Genomic DNA, 13792 nt, shown 5'->3' with positions numbered 1-13792 from the left:
CAAGCAGGACCTGCCTTTCATGAACCCATGTTGACTGGACCTAATCACCTGGTTGTCCTGCATGTGCTGTGTAATGGCACTCAGGATGATCTGCTCTATAACCTGTAGATGGGCGTCACATTTGTTATCTTCCAGTCAACTGGGACCTCCCCAGTTAGCCAGGTCTGCTGATAAAAGATGGAAAGTGGCTTGGTGAGCACTTCTGCCAGCTCTCTTGGTACCCTTGGGTGGATCCCATCCGGCGCCATAGACTTGTGTGTGTCTAAGTGGTGTAGCAGGTTGATAGCCATTTCTCCTTGGATTGTGGGGGTTTCATTCTGCTCCCTGTCCCTGTTGTCCAGCTCAGGGGGCTGAGTACCCAGAGAACAACTGGTCTTACTGTTAAAGACCGAGGCAAAGAAAGCATTAGGTACCTCAGCCTTTTCCTCAGCCTTAGTCACTATGTTTCCCCCTGCATCCAAAAAGGATGGAGATTCTTCTTAGCCCTCCTTTTGTTGCTAATGTATTTATAGAAACGTGTAAAAATGAAGACAAACTGCTGCTTTCTCCATCCCTCCAGTGAACAATGGTCACCAGAAAAGGAAGACACAGAGATTTCAAAAATAGTACAACTCTGTGACCTCTTTCGGTCACAGCTAATGAGTTAGATTTGAACTAATGAAGAATTGAAATGTTCAGCTGAAGTTCATGTTTTATGAAATGACAATTTTTTTAGGAATGCTTTATAGGACAATTCTGTGAGAGAACTATCCCTGTGTACTGCTGCAAACATAAAGAGATATGAATGATACTAGAAGAATTTAGTTACTTCCAAAAGAGGGCTTACACTGAAAGCTAAAAGTCTAAAAACTCCATCAAATTACAGTTCCTGTTCACATGCCAGCACTCAGCCTGTGGCAGTTAAAATTGGTTCCACCCACTTCAGTTAGTTAAGAGCCAAGTGCCTGGCGTACAGCTCAGATGAGTTCTGTTTACCTGTTAGACAAAAGTAGCATCAATACGCGTCCAAGAGGCATCATTATGCCAGCCAGGGGCAACGCGATTCAAGTTGGTAAATATTCTTAGTTCCAGAGGGCTAAAACCTGCTTCTAAAGATGCCAAGTCTCTTTAAAAGAAATGAGGATTTTGTCTGTCAAAAATTATTTCCACTGGTTTTGATTTTTCATTTCCTTGCCTCTATGCATTGAACTGCTGCAGCACAAGGTAGCATAACACCAAGAAACAGGTCATGCAGAAGTTCTGAGCTTCACTGGGAAAAGCAGATTGGCCAAAAATAAAGGTCTTTGATCGTGGTAGCAGTCCTCAAGTCCTTCCTTAAACCATATTATTCTCATGTTATATCTGAGGGTACAAAAACTTCAAACAATGCGGTAGAGAGATTTGTTTGATTGCTTTCCCACTTGTCTTTAGAAAAAACTTGAACATTGTCTTGGGCTGAAAACAGGAAAACAATTTTAGACACAATTTCAGAGGTAAAGGAAATTGGGTATAAATGTCGATCCTGAGTATTGGGTGAGAAGCCTCTATGATTATTGACAAAAAATGTGAGGGAGAAAATTTAGGTAATCATCCTTCTTTGTTTCATTCCTGAATGGATTTTGGCTTGAACATATCCCAGGAGAGACCTAACCATCCAATATGTCAGATGCTTCAAAATTCAATTTCTGATAGCACTAGAAAAATAAATTCTGTTTGATGTTTTCTCTTCAAATTAGTTTGTTTTTGTTTTTTTTTTTTTAATTTCTGGTATCTTCCCTCAGAGTGGCATAACCAAGTTTAAATCATACATCCCTCTCTGAAGGTAAAGAAGGGGCAAAGGGTTAGAAATACATGCCAGGGAACTGAATTTCAGGCTGATTTTATTAAGAGATCTACATTTCTTATGTGCAATTTTAAATGTAATCCCTGTCAAAGAACTGGTGAACCGTGAAAACACAGCAAGATCAGAGGACGAACCTCAGAAAATAGGCACTGGAGGCAGTCAACTGAGCTGCTTTTTTTCTCAGTGACTACTGTTACGAACTGACCCCAGATATGAACTGCTCTGCGATATTTTTAAGAGCTAAAATTTTATTAAATTTTCAGTTTTTCAAACAGGCAGATTAAATATTCAGGTTTTTTCAAACCTTACGTTCAGCTTTAATAGATTTTTTTTTTCCCTTGGGCTTGAGAACTGAACAGTTTTCTAACCTCTGCTTTTTGGGTCTCGTTGAAAATAATTCACCACAATCAATTAACTGCTGGCATAAGTGGGTATATGAGCTGATAGGGAGACTTGGAGTTCACTTCTGCCTCTGCCTTCATCAGTTATTTACTTTTGAACAATTTAGATTGCTGCTCTAGTTCTCAGTTTCCCCAGCTATAAAGCAAGCTTAATGATACTTATCTTCCTTTGTAAAAAGCTTTGAGATTCCTGGATGACAAGTGCTGTAGAAGAGTTAAGTGTCCTTCTGAAGATAGGCTCATCCTTACTGCAGTGTGGAATTTTGCTCAGGACACAGCTGACACGTGTACCGACGTGGTCTTTATGACGTGCTAATCAGTAACGATGCAGGATTTTTGTGGTGGCAAGATCAAAGCTTGCCCCACTACTCAAGGTGTGACCGCACAAATGTAATTTTATAGCAGCATCCTATTCTCCGTTTTATTTTCTTTTTGTTTCTCAGTAATTCCACACATTTTTGTTTCCTTTCTTGAGTACCACTGGGAACCGAGATGAAGTTTTCAGGGAGCTAGTCAGTGTAATTCCAACATTTCTTTTGTGAATGAAAATACCCAGAGCTCATAACTCTTCATGTAAAGTTAAGATTGCTTTACTTCCCCGTTGTGTTACCTTTATATTATGTGATCTCATGTGCAGTGTTTTTGCCTGGTCACTTAGTGTTGTGAGTCCCTATACACCTCTTGGCAATCAGCTTTTATTTTTGCTATCCTGGGTAGCTTAGTGTCACTAAAAATCCGTCATCCTGCTCTTCATTCCCTTTTATAGACCACTAAGGTCTACGTAAAACAACACAGATCTACCAGTAGCCTCTCTCCATTGAGAAAGCAGACCACATATATATATATAAAAATGTATTCCTATCATTTCTGTCTTGTATTTCTATACAATGCTCTTCCCTCCAAACCTCTAACAGCCAAATTTCTACAAGGGCCTTTGGAGAAACAAATTCTGATTCCTTTCAGAAACCTGAGTAGACTATTCGCTGGATGTCCCTTGTCCCCCTGCTGACTCTTTCGGAGCACTTCACAAACCATGCAGTTCTTCCCCTTTACACCTTATTTCTACAAACGCTCTTTTTCACAGTGCTTGCAAAGAATTTGTCCAGCTCCAGCTCGGCTTCAGGTTGTGGGATATAGCAATATCTTATATATACCCATCACTGGCTGATGTTCTGGAAGACCATGTCATGGAGAAAGTTTCAGTAAATATCTGAGTTTGTTTAGTTTTTCAGAACCAAGGCTGTGGAAAGGTACGGTGTTTTTTACAGGTATGTCCCAGAGGAGAGTGGAGGTGCTTAAGCTTATCAGTAATATTGACAAAAATGAAACTGTCATAAGTGACCATTAATATGTTTAAGCTAAATTAACAGGACTTCATAGAAGTAGGCTTCATTAGCTGTCTTCCTGTAGAATAAAGGAATAGTAACAAATTATTTAATATTGCCCACATGTGCAAAGGATGTTTCAATACAACTGATTACAACAGCTATAAGACTTGACTCAATAATTCTTCCCATTCTGGGTCCTAATTCATCACTGTAATGATACTGTACAGTGTTCACACTTTTTTTTTCCTTTTTTTTTCCTTTTTTTTCCTTACACTTCTGAAGAGCAGAGCTGTCTTTCTGCCATCCTGTTACATACACCTTTTTCCAATATGTCTTTAAAAGTATGACAGGTAGGGGAAATAGGTTTATTAAGCAACTTAACCAATATTTATGGAATCCATTCCTTTCTGATATCATCCAATAAATAAAATCTGGTAAGATCTTAATCTTGATCTTCACTTCCTTTTGAGTGACTGTAACACTCCACTCAAAAGTTGCAGCCCACATTGCTACAGTTCCTTTCTTTTAATCTTCTAAAAAAGTCATACAGGTTTGTTCACTTCCCATTTTATATATAGAAGCATTGCACCTATATATATCTCTGTATGTATTTCATTTTTGTTATTTTCTGAAAGGCATTCCCTACTTCTGTGCAAGCATCTTCCTTGTTGATATAATTGCTTCTCTGAATAATTTCTTAGTTTCTGCTGACTCTTTTCACACGTATGCTTCCATTTCTGCATTGTTCTGTTCAGAGACTGAGATTATTTTTTAAATTATTATTTATATATCTTTTTCATTTTCCCTTCTCCTTCCTGTCTGACTGGCTTATGTTTTTTCTCAACCACTGGATTGCTGATTAATTTAGTTTTCCTATTGATTTTTTTAAATTTCTTTCCCAGTTCTTCCACTGCTACCACGGTTGTAGTTCATGACCTGCAAACTGTTGACATCCCTGAATTTTTCTTAGAAGATAATTATCATAATTTTCACTGATTTGCAAGCATGCTGTCATAGTTACACACAGGATAAAGTTAATATGTTAATTTGATTACAATCCATCCAGAATTTATCTCCAATTTTGCCATCGTTGCTGTTACTGTCTTGTTGTTGTTTACATTTTGTAGCTGTGCAGTCAATACTGTCAAACAAGGTGTCCAATCCCATGTACACTCCTGCAATGCCTCTTTCTTTCGATAAGTTCTAATTCCGTTTGTGAGGAGTTCCACAGCCAATAAGAAACTCATATGACCAGCAGCAGTTGCCCAGCAAACTTTCTGCAAAATTCATTCTGTCAAGTCTTACGCAGACTACTTTCCAGATAGGAAATCACAATTCATCAGTGAGTTGCTGGATGGTTCCTCTTTGGAGGAAGACTCTCTCTTGAGTCTTCTCTTGTGGTTCTTACTGTCAGCACATAGCAACTTGAACCTGCCCGTCCTGGGGAACTGCCCGGTGAAGTACTCACAGCAGTACGCCCATGTTTTAGGCTGTCATGTCATCTTGGTCATTTTCAGTGTGATGATGTGATGAGTTGGTTGTCGGGGGCTAGAACCAGTTCTTGTCCAGGCAAGAACTCTCTGTATGCCATTGTTATTTTTGCAAGGGTATGTGTTTACTGGTGTTGCAACATTCAGTGTATTCCTTGCTTGTCAGGAGAAACAGTTGGAGAGAAAAAACTTCTTTACGGTGAGGGTGACAGGGCACTGGAACACGCTGCCCAGGGAGGCTGTGGAGTCCCCTCCTCTGGAGATTTTCAAGACTCACTTGGATGCAGTCCTGAGTAATGTGCACTGGGCAATGCTGCTTTAGCAGGGGAGTGGGACTAGATGATCTCTAGAGGTCCCTTCCAGCTCTGAAAAATTCCGTGATTCCGTGAAGCCCTGTTGAGTCACATGTGACTAGACATGCCATGCCAGTTGACTTGAGCGGTCATTTCAGTGAGCTGTGGTGTGTTTCTTTAACACAGCTTTTTGAATACAGGATGTTTCAGGAGAGACGGAAGCACCAGCACAGTAGTAAGAGGATCACAGGTGGGGAAAGAGGCTGTGGACGTGCTCATGCACGATGCAGGGCTCTAGTGAGGAAATAGTGTGATCCCAATGAGGACTGGGTTTAGGTGACAGTGTGGGGAAAGGCAAGGGTTGGTGTGCTGATGTGTAACACAGACACCAGGTAAAGAAGGTGTCCGTTCATTTACCATTCTCTCCCTTCTCCACCAAAACGCGACTCCATCCCATAAATCTTCAGGTTGTGGGTAGTCCTGCTCTGCTTGCCTGAAGAGTTGGTCGCTCACCGCTGCTCTAGGGACTCTCTTGCACAGTCTCCCTGATCACGACCATCCGCCACATTATGCCTCACTCTTCTTAATTGCATTTCACTACTCCCAATCAGATAGCATTTTCCAGCACTTTGCTGTATGCCAAAAGGAGTCACTGTGATGCCTCTGACCTCTGAAAGGGAAACTTTCATGATAAAAGGCCCCGTCTGAAAATCATGGACAGTATGACAGAACAATTAAAACAAGGCATTAATAAACTGGCAGACTATTCATTTGAGGTCAGGATGACAGTATATAATACTCCAGCTAAAATGACTGCTCTGTTGCCAATTTGTGTTGCTTAATCCTGGGGTGGATTTTACCACACTGCATAAAAATACAAAATCTAAATAAAATAATATTTACATTTCCTGGGAGCGAAGAGGAGCAAGCATTCTGGGAAGCACAGAAGTACAAGCTTTCTGTGAAGCATTAAATAGGAAGCCCAGCAGAAATGAGCAAAATAAATGCTAGTTGCCCATTAAACTCTCCAAAGAGAAGAGCTTAATGACTTCCCATTTAAACGCTTGAGTTTCCCTTAAGGAAAACTGCAAAGAAGCTTTCACAGTCAGCATTCCCTCTTTTGGGCATCTTGGAATATTTTGGCTATTTCATCTCACTACGGGAGATAAATTTCCTTTCAAATGGAACTTGGGTTTAATGACAGAAAATTTTTATGGCTGAAATCCTTTATTGGAAAGTTTCTTTTGGTTCAAAAGAGCTTCTGGGTTTGGATGTTCAGATTATAATTCATCACTGCCAAAACAGGTGGTCCAAATGCTTTTTTGGATCACTGATTTATAACTCCATTTTGGGCTTTAAATTTTCTTCTCAATTTAGAAATGGAAACGCTAAACTTCCAAAGCCCTGGCAAGATATAAAAACTACTTCTTTCCCATCTGTAGTTGGAAATAAGCTGTTTTATTCTGTCTTCAAGTCCTCATCTTTGGACTCATTTTATCTATCAATAAATATGAAGGGAAAAGTCCTTAGTTCTATTTTCCATTATGATGCAGAAAACATGTATAAACAGAAATGAATAAAAATATCAAGTGAGATTAAAAACAAATAAAAAGGATGCACTGCCTGTCATCATTACTTCTCTTAAATGTCCATTCATCAGTCTCCATTTATGGAACTGATGTGTGGGTTTTGTTAGAGCTGTCCGGTTCTTAGAGAAATTAATTTGTTGACACACAGCTCCAATAATAACAAGAAAGTCCTTGGCAAATCATTGTGTACTTTGCTAGATACAGTACAGAGGCTCTTTTCTAGGAAAACTCACTTTGCAGTAGTAAGATCTTTCTTCCTTTGAAATGCTACTATATATATGTGTGTGTATATATATATATATATATATATAAGGAATAAACTCTAGAGGCTTCATCTGCTTTCTTTGTATATCAGAATCCATCTGGTAGTCACTAGAACTGTATGGGTTCTCTCCAGCTGAGAGAAGAGCTCCATTTTCATTTCAGACTTCAGCTTTTGCAGGCTGTGTGCAGCAGCCTGTTCCCTGTTTGATTCCCAGATTGTGTCTTCTGTCCTGAATGAACTCAAGGTATCATCCCTATGAGCTGCGGTATCAGCCCAATGTGGACAAACGGACAATAAAAATCCATCTGATTATGCGGTGAAAAACGATCTTCAGGTTAGACCTCTTTGAGTGCTACTAAAAGGTCCTACTGAGCCAAATGTCTTTCTGAAATTGAGTGTTCTTTTTAAAAAAATCATTAATGTTGAACACACTGAAATGAGTTTCTAGTAGGCAAAACCAGAAACAAGTATTTTGATGTTACCACCTTTGCATCTTTTGCCTTGGAATTCTTTGCTTGCTAAGCTCTGCCTTTGAGAGTCATAAAGATCTCCCAGAGAAGCCTTAATAGAGACAAAAGGGAACTTTTGATGTGGTACCTCAAAACATTTTTTAATCTTTCATGTAGTATAATATCACAGATCCTCAGTAGAGACAGCCACATTCATTCAGTTGAAGCTCAGGTGGGATACCCCTCAACAATCTGAAGATCACTGGAGGGTTTGTGTGGGCAACCGGTTCAAGTCCAAGCACAATTTTTCCAAAAACACTCATTTTAAATATGACAAGTGAACCACTGTTGAGAAGTGCCTGTTTCTCTCCACTGAATATAAATAGAACCTGGGATAACCAGCTGCCTAGAAGTAATCTAAAATGAAATTATGCCAATCCAACTCAGCTCCTTATGCTTTTACTCTTCGTATCCTCGTGTGATGGAATGGCTTTATAGGCAAGGCCAAGTCACTTCAATTTTCTCTCTTAGATAACTAATCTAGAATGGGGAAGAATTAGTTATTCTGTTTCCTGAAGAAGCCTGTGGGATGAAGCCAGTAACAGGAGCTTTGTGTGTAACAAGCCAAAGGCTGCACTCGTGTCCTGTCCCGGTGCAGTGACAGCTGCGGAAAGTAGCCCTGTGAGAAAGTGGAAAACATAACCTTGAAAGAGCTGCATACATTATTCATAGATTCTAAAGCCAGAAGGAGATGTAAATGATCTTTCTAACCTTACTTTATGCATAAAAAGGGCCATAGGATTCTCCAGACTTGATGTTCCTCTTTGTGTCACAGCCATTATCTCTTGGGCTGATACGTATGGCTTGTTTTTCCAGTACCTTCCAGCCAGCCCAGGATTCTCTACTTCCTCTTGTCCCATTTACCAGCCCTTTCAAAAAAAAACAAGACTCTGGTTTGCAGGGAAAGACAGGCCAAATTTTATGTTACTTTTTTCCGTCCTCCTTCTCTTGGAACGGGTTTCTCTTTGCTTTTCAGGCAAATTTATTTTCTTTTCTAACTTTCGTTCCTCCTCCTCATGATCTGTTCAAGTGTAGTACTCACTGACATTCCGTGTTGTAAAGATGAAACCAAGAGGAAATTGAGTTAATGGATTAGACCCATTCAGGGAGGAAAAGCTCATCGAGGGACGGAGATGAGTCTCTAATGCCTGTCTCAAAAAGTCCTCAGAGTTGCCTGTTGCTGAAAGCTGGACTCTGTACTTGGGCAGTGTCATTGAATATTTGTCCTCACACTCTTTCTTTACACATCAGGGTATGCATGGTGATCAGACAACTGGGTGTGACATCTGTCCTGAGGTGACTACCAGGGCTTTGACGGGCGTTTTAAATTCGTATATTAAATGTTAGCAAAGTGTAATTGTGTGAGTAAACGTTAGGTCTGGAGTTCAGAGCAGTTTAAATTTGGGACCCTCCCTAAGAATCCAGAGGAGTTTGAATCCAGGTTTGCTCTTTACAGAGCAGCCATTTATGAGGGTCAGGACAGGCAATAAAATTCCCAGGTCTGAGGTTGTTTCTGCAGTTAGGTAAGGTGGAATTTGGGATCGCTGATTCTGGAGCCCTGGGTGAGCAGTGGGACAGATTTTCTGTAAACGAAAGTTATTACTGTAGCACCAAAGTGCCAAATGGGTTCAGGCAGCCAACCATTAGCCAAAGAAGTCTTCTTCTTTTCCTTCATGCTTTTCCAAAAATCAGCATGACTTTGTATTCACAGCCATTCCATTGGGAAACGTTAAGAATATCAAGATAGGCTTTATTCAATCTAACTCAGATGAGAGATCTTTTCTAAACATAGGTGCACAGTATCTTTTCAGGTGCTCTATAAGCCCCACGTGGGTCTGGCAGAGAGGATACAGCTCCTCTAGGAAGCCCATGCTGTCCGAAGTAGTAGTTTGAGGTCAGGCAGGATACACCACGGCACCCAAAATGGCTCTCAGTCACTGTGTTTAGGCAACTAAATGCAACCCTGTAATACAGCCCTATAATATATGCCCTCCCGACAGGTCTGTCTGTGCAAGTCACATAAAGGGGCACTTCAAAGTGGGAAGAGTCATCTCATGCTGAAGCAAACATCTCAAATAGACAGGAGGACCTATAATGTAAAAGTAGCTATTTTTCTCCATCGGTTATTAAACGAGCTGGTGGAAAATAACTCAGGGGTTCGGGGTTAGCCTTAGGGCTGTCTACCAGACTACTCAGTTTTATTGCAGGCATGATACCTAAAGCATCCTCTCCAGCGTTTGAAAGATTGCCCAGCAAAGGAGAACTTTGGGAGAAAGATAGAAGGAAAACAGTATAGCAATAAGATGTTTGTGAGACCATCCACCTTTTTGACAAGTACATCACAACAAACACTAATGGAAGAGGCAGGGTGACAGTCACTCTGAAATGCAGACACGAGATTACTGAGTATGTCTTCAGGTGGATTTTAGTGTCTTTCTTCAGACCCACAGGCTTGAACACTGCCCACGTGACTGAGGATATGCAGCATATTCAATGCAAGAGCTAGGAAGAGGACTCAGGCTGAGTGGCCAATACACCTGTTCTGGCTTCAGTGTTCCTCTCTCCTAGAAAATATTATAGAAATAATGTCCCTGGCAGGCTTTCCTCTGACACCTGGGTAGCTTGTTAAAAGTGACCACCAATGTATCTGCCTTGCTGAGCTGCTGTAGACAGATGTGGTCTCTGACCAGCCCTGTGTCACGTGTACCAGTGCCACTCACAGGCCTTAGCTATGCAAAAATGTCCCAAATGGTACTGTGGTCTGTGCTTCAGTAGCTGAATTGTCTTCCTGAATGTGGTCTCTGTTGGGATGCTCAGCTTTTGGTGGCTCATACACCAGAAGGCTGTGCTGCCGAGACCTAGACAGGCTGGAAAGTTGGGCAGAGAGGAACCTAATGAAGTTCAACAAGGGCAAGTGTAGGGTGCTGCACCTAGGAAGGAATAACCCCATGCACCAGTACAGGTTGGGGGTGACCTGCTGGAAAGCAGCTCGGTGGAAAGAGACCTGGGAGTCCTGGTGGACAACAAGTTGCCCATGAGCCAGCAATGTGCCCTGGTGGCCAAGAAGGCCAATGGTGTCCTGGGGTGCATTAAAAAGAGTGTAGTCAGCAGGTTGAGGGAGGTCATCCTCCCTCTCTACTCCGCCTTGGTGAGGCTGCACCTGGAGTGCTGTGTCCAGTTCTGGGCTCCCGGGTTCAAGGAAGACAAGGAACTACTGGAGAGAGTCCAGTGGAGGGCTACAAAAATGATCAGGGGACTGGAGCATCTCTCTTCTTAGGAGAGGCTGAGACCTGGGTCCATTTAGAAGAGAAGACTGAGAGGGGATCTCATCGATGCTTATCGATATCTAAAGGGCAGGTGTCAAGAAGATGGAGCCAGACTCTTCAGTGGTGCCCAGCAATGGGACAAGGCACAAAGTGGAACACAGGAGATCCCATCTGAACATGAGGAAAAACTTCTTTACTTGAAGGAAAAACTTCTTTACTTTGTTCCAGAGCACTGGAACAGGCTGCCCAGAGAGGTGGTAGAGTCTCCTTCTCTGGAGATATTCAAAACCCACCTGGACGTGTTCCTGTGCCACCTGCTCTGGGTGACCCTGCGTTGGCCGGGGGATTGGACTAGATGATCTCGAAAGGTCCCTTCCAACCCCTGCCATTCTGTGATTCTGGGGTGGTACGCAGCACATACTGAGCTTCAACTGAGACAATCAGTATTAATGCTGCCAACCAGATGAGCAAGCCAGCTGTCACCGGGGATCAGTGCAAATATACATGAAAACCTAGGTGAGAAGTATTAGTACATCCTTTGTGTGTATCATCATTGTTTTCTTGCTGCAACCCTTGGAGGGGGGAGCCCAGGCAAAAGAGTGGGAGAATGAAAAACTGATTTATATAGAATAAGAGTATTTCTAATGAAGTAACTCCCAAACTTTTCAGCTACCAATTCTCCTTCTGGATTGATGAATCACACTTCTGCAATTTAATTTCAGAGAAGATCCCTAATTTTTCTGATGCAGCCTGTGGCAATGTGAATTTCAAGTTCCCTGCTGTCACATCAAAGTAGGACTCAGAAACTTGAAATGCTTTCTCCTATCCCGTTCATCATGTTAATCCCATGTGATTAGTTTTTTGGAACTTGCCCTTGCCTAAGAGTCTATAATTCCATCGGGCACCTTCCATTATGATTGCAAAAGTGGCTAGTTTTGGATTGGTGCCTTTTTTGCATCCTTAATAGAAGTAACCCAAACCTGATCCTGAGCTGATGAGGAACCTCAAGATTTGGTAGCAGAATTTGAGGCAGATGTTTTCTTTCTATGGGTGAAGATCACCCCCACCCCCCTCAGTAGACACTGCCTGAACATTTCTCTTTCTGGTATTGAGGAACGGTGCAACCACCAAAGTGAGGAGTTTAAGATTCAAGTCAAACCAGTGATATGAAGCAGTTTTTGTCTCTGATAAATAAAGTGAGACCTGTTTGACCTCAAGATCTTAAATATGACAAAGAAAATTCTAGCAAGAGCAAGTATACAAACTGCACTGTTTTATTTATTTCTTACACTCCCTAAAGCCCTGCTCTGCTAAGAAAATCATTTCAAAAAATGTCACGTTGACTCCTAGAGCAGCATTTTTGTATCTCACATAATAAGTGTTTAATGTACATAATTCCCAACGCTGCCAGTGCCTATTCAGGTGCTTATTGCACCATTTGTTATGAGCCATGTTACAGTAACCGTAGAGAATGGTATGATGGATGCCAAGATACTGTAATCATTGAAATATAGCACATTGCATGGGGAAAAAAAAAAAAAAGAGCATATTTTGAGAACGCTTTTTAATTGGCAGCTCTGCTACAGGGTTCATAAATAGTTGGAAGTCAATCACAGAATTATTCCATTAATAGACTGCAAAATGCCAAGAGCCCTGGGACTCTGGAGATGGGTGTGAGATAAATATCTTCTCACAAGCTTAGGTTGTGACCTCAGCAATCCCGAGATAACAATTCTGTATTTCTGACCGTATACATCGCGAAGGATTTTGAGACAGATCAGTATGTTGTAAGCTACCCTACTTTATGTGTTGAAAGCAACCCAAAACTTGCTCCTAGGTGCCAAATCCTTCTGCTGCTCACAAATCAGAATCTTCTTTTCAGGTGGTTTTTTTTTTTTTCCTTTCCTGTTTACACTGAGAGAAAACTTATGTAAAAAGCTCGCTAGCAGATGCTACAACAACAGTAATTAGAGCAAACCTCAATTCTCAGCGGTGAGATAGTAACAGAAATAATTATCTAGCACAGCAGATTAAAGAGGGAAGTGGCAAATCCACCATCTCACCTTTAAAGAAAGTGCAAAAAATAGGCATTTTTCAGGTATGATTCATCTGCTGTATTTTAAATGTCTCTTGCAGAGTGTAATCTATTGCCTCCACTGAATACAAAGGGGGACCAGTGTGACTAGCTCACATTCAGATCTCTGCAATGCAGTTTTGTACTGTGGGGCCAGGGGGCCCTACCTAACCATTACCGCCCGCTGTGGAATGGGAGGATGGTTTCAAACGCCTGCCAGATCAACGCAGCGCAGTGCTGCCAAATACTCCACGCAGGGAGCCTCGATGAGCTGAGCCAGAGACAGAGCCAAAAAATCAAATAAATCCCACCCTTAGTTGTTCCTTGTGGCACCCATGAAAGGAGTAAAAGGGAGTAAAAATAAGTTCCTTGCTGGGGCCATTAATTTTTCACTCCATTTTCATTGCTGCTTTGAAAACATTAATAGCTGTTGGGTATTTGCTGCATAATCTGATATTTCTAGTAAACTTTTGAGTCTGTTGCAATCAATAGTAAAGCCAAGAGGCTGTTCTCAATCAGGTTGTAATTGCAAAATGTGCCTTTTGAGGTGTAATCACATCCTTCAAGCACTGTTTGACTGACTGGTGTTATTTTTTTTCCCTCTCTCTTCCTTCTTTTCCAGATAAATTTTGTATTTCTATTTAACATAGTTAGGATTTTAATGACGAAGCTGAGAGCTTCAACCACTTCAGAAACAATACAGTACAGGTAAGTCAGCTGGTGCTTCTTGCTGTTTGTGGTGTTAAAGAGCTGCT

The 13792-nt window shown here is 41.3% G+C and overlaps 1 protein-coding gene across 5 annotated transcripts in view; it reads left to right on the top strand.

Annotated features, from left to right (window-relative positions):
* Positions 1–13792, top strand: part of CRHR2 (corticotropin releasing hormone receptor 2) — a 166988-nt gene that overhangs the window by 133636 nt on the left and 19560 nt on the right. For all 5 annotated transcript variants that reach the window (XM_054192198.1, XM_054192195.1, XM_054192196.1 and 2 more), the window contains one exon: positions 13660–13745. In XM_054192198.1, the coding sequence (XP_054048173.1) occupies positions 13660–13745 (86 nt within the window). The remainder of the gene's footprint in view (positions 1–13659; positions 13746–13792) is intronic.

The sequence above is a fragment of the Rissa tridactyla genome, chromosome 2, assembly GCF_028500815.1.
Source record: "Rissa tridactyla isolate bRisTri1 chromosome 2, bRisTri1.patW.cur.20221130, whole genome shotgun sequence".
In the NCBI taxonomy this organism is placed as follows: Eukaryota; Metazoa; Chordata; class Aves; order Charadriiformes; family Laridae; genus Rissa; species Rissa tridactyla.
Note: the sequence above shows the minus strand (reverse complement) of the source record. Positions and strands in the feature narration are given on the sequence as shown.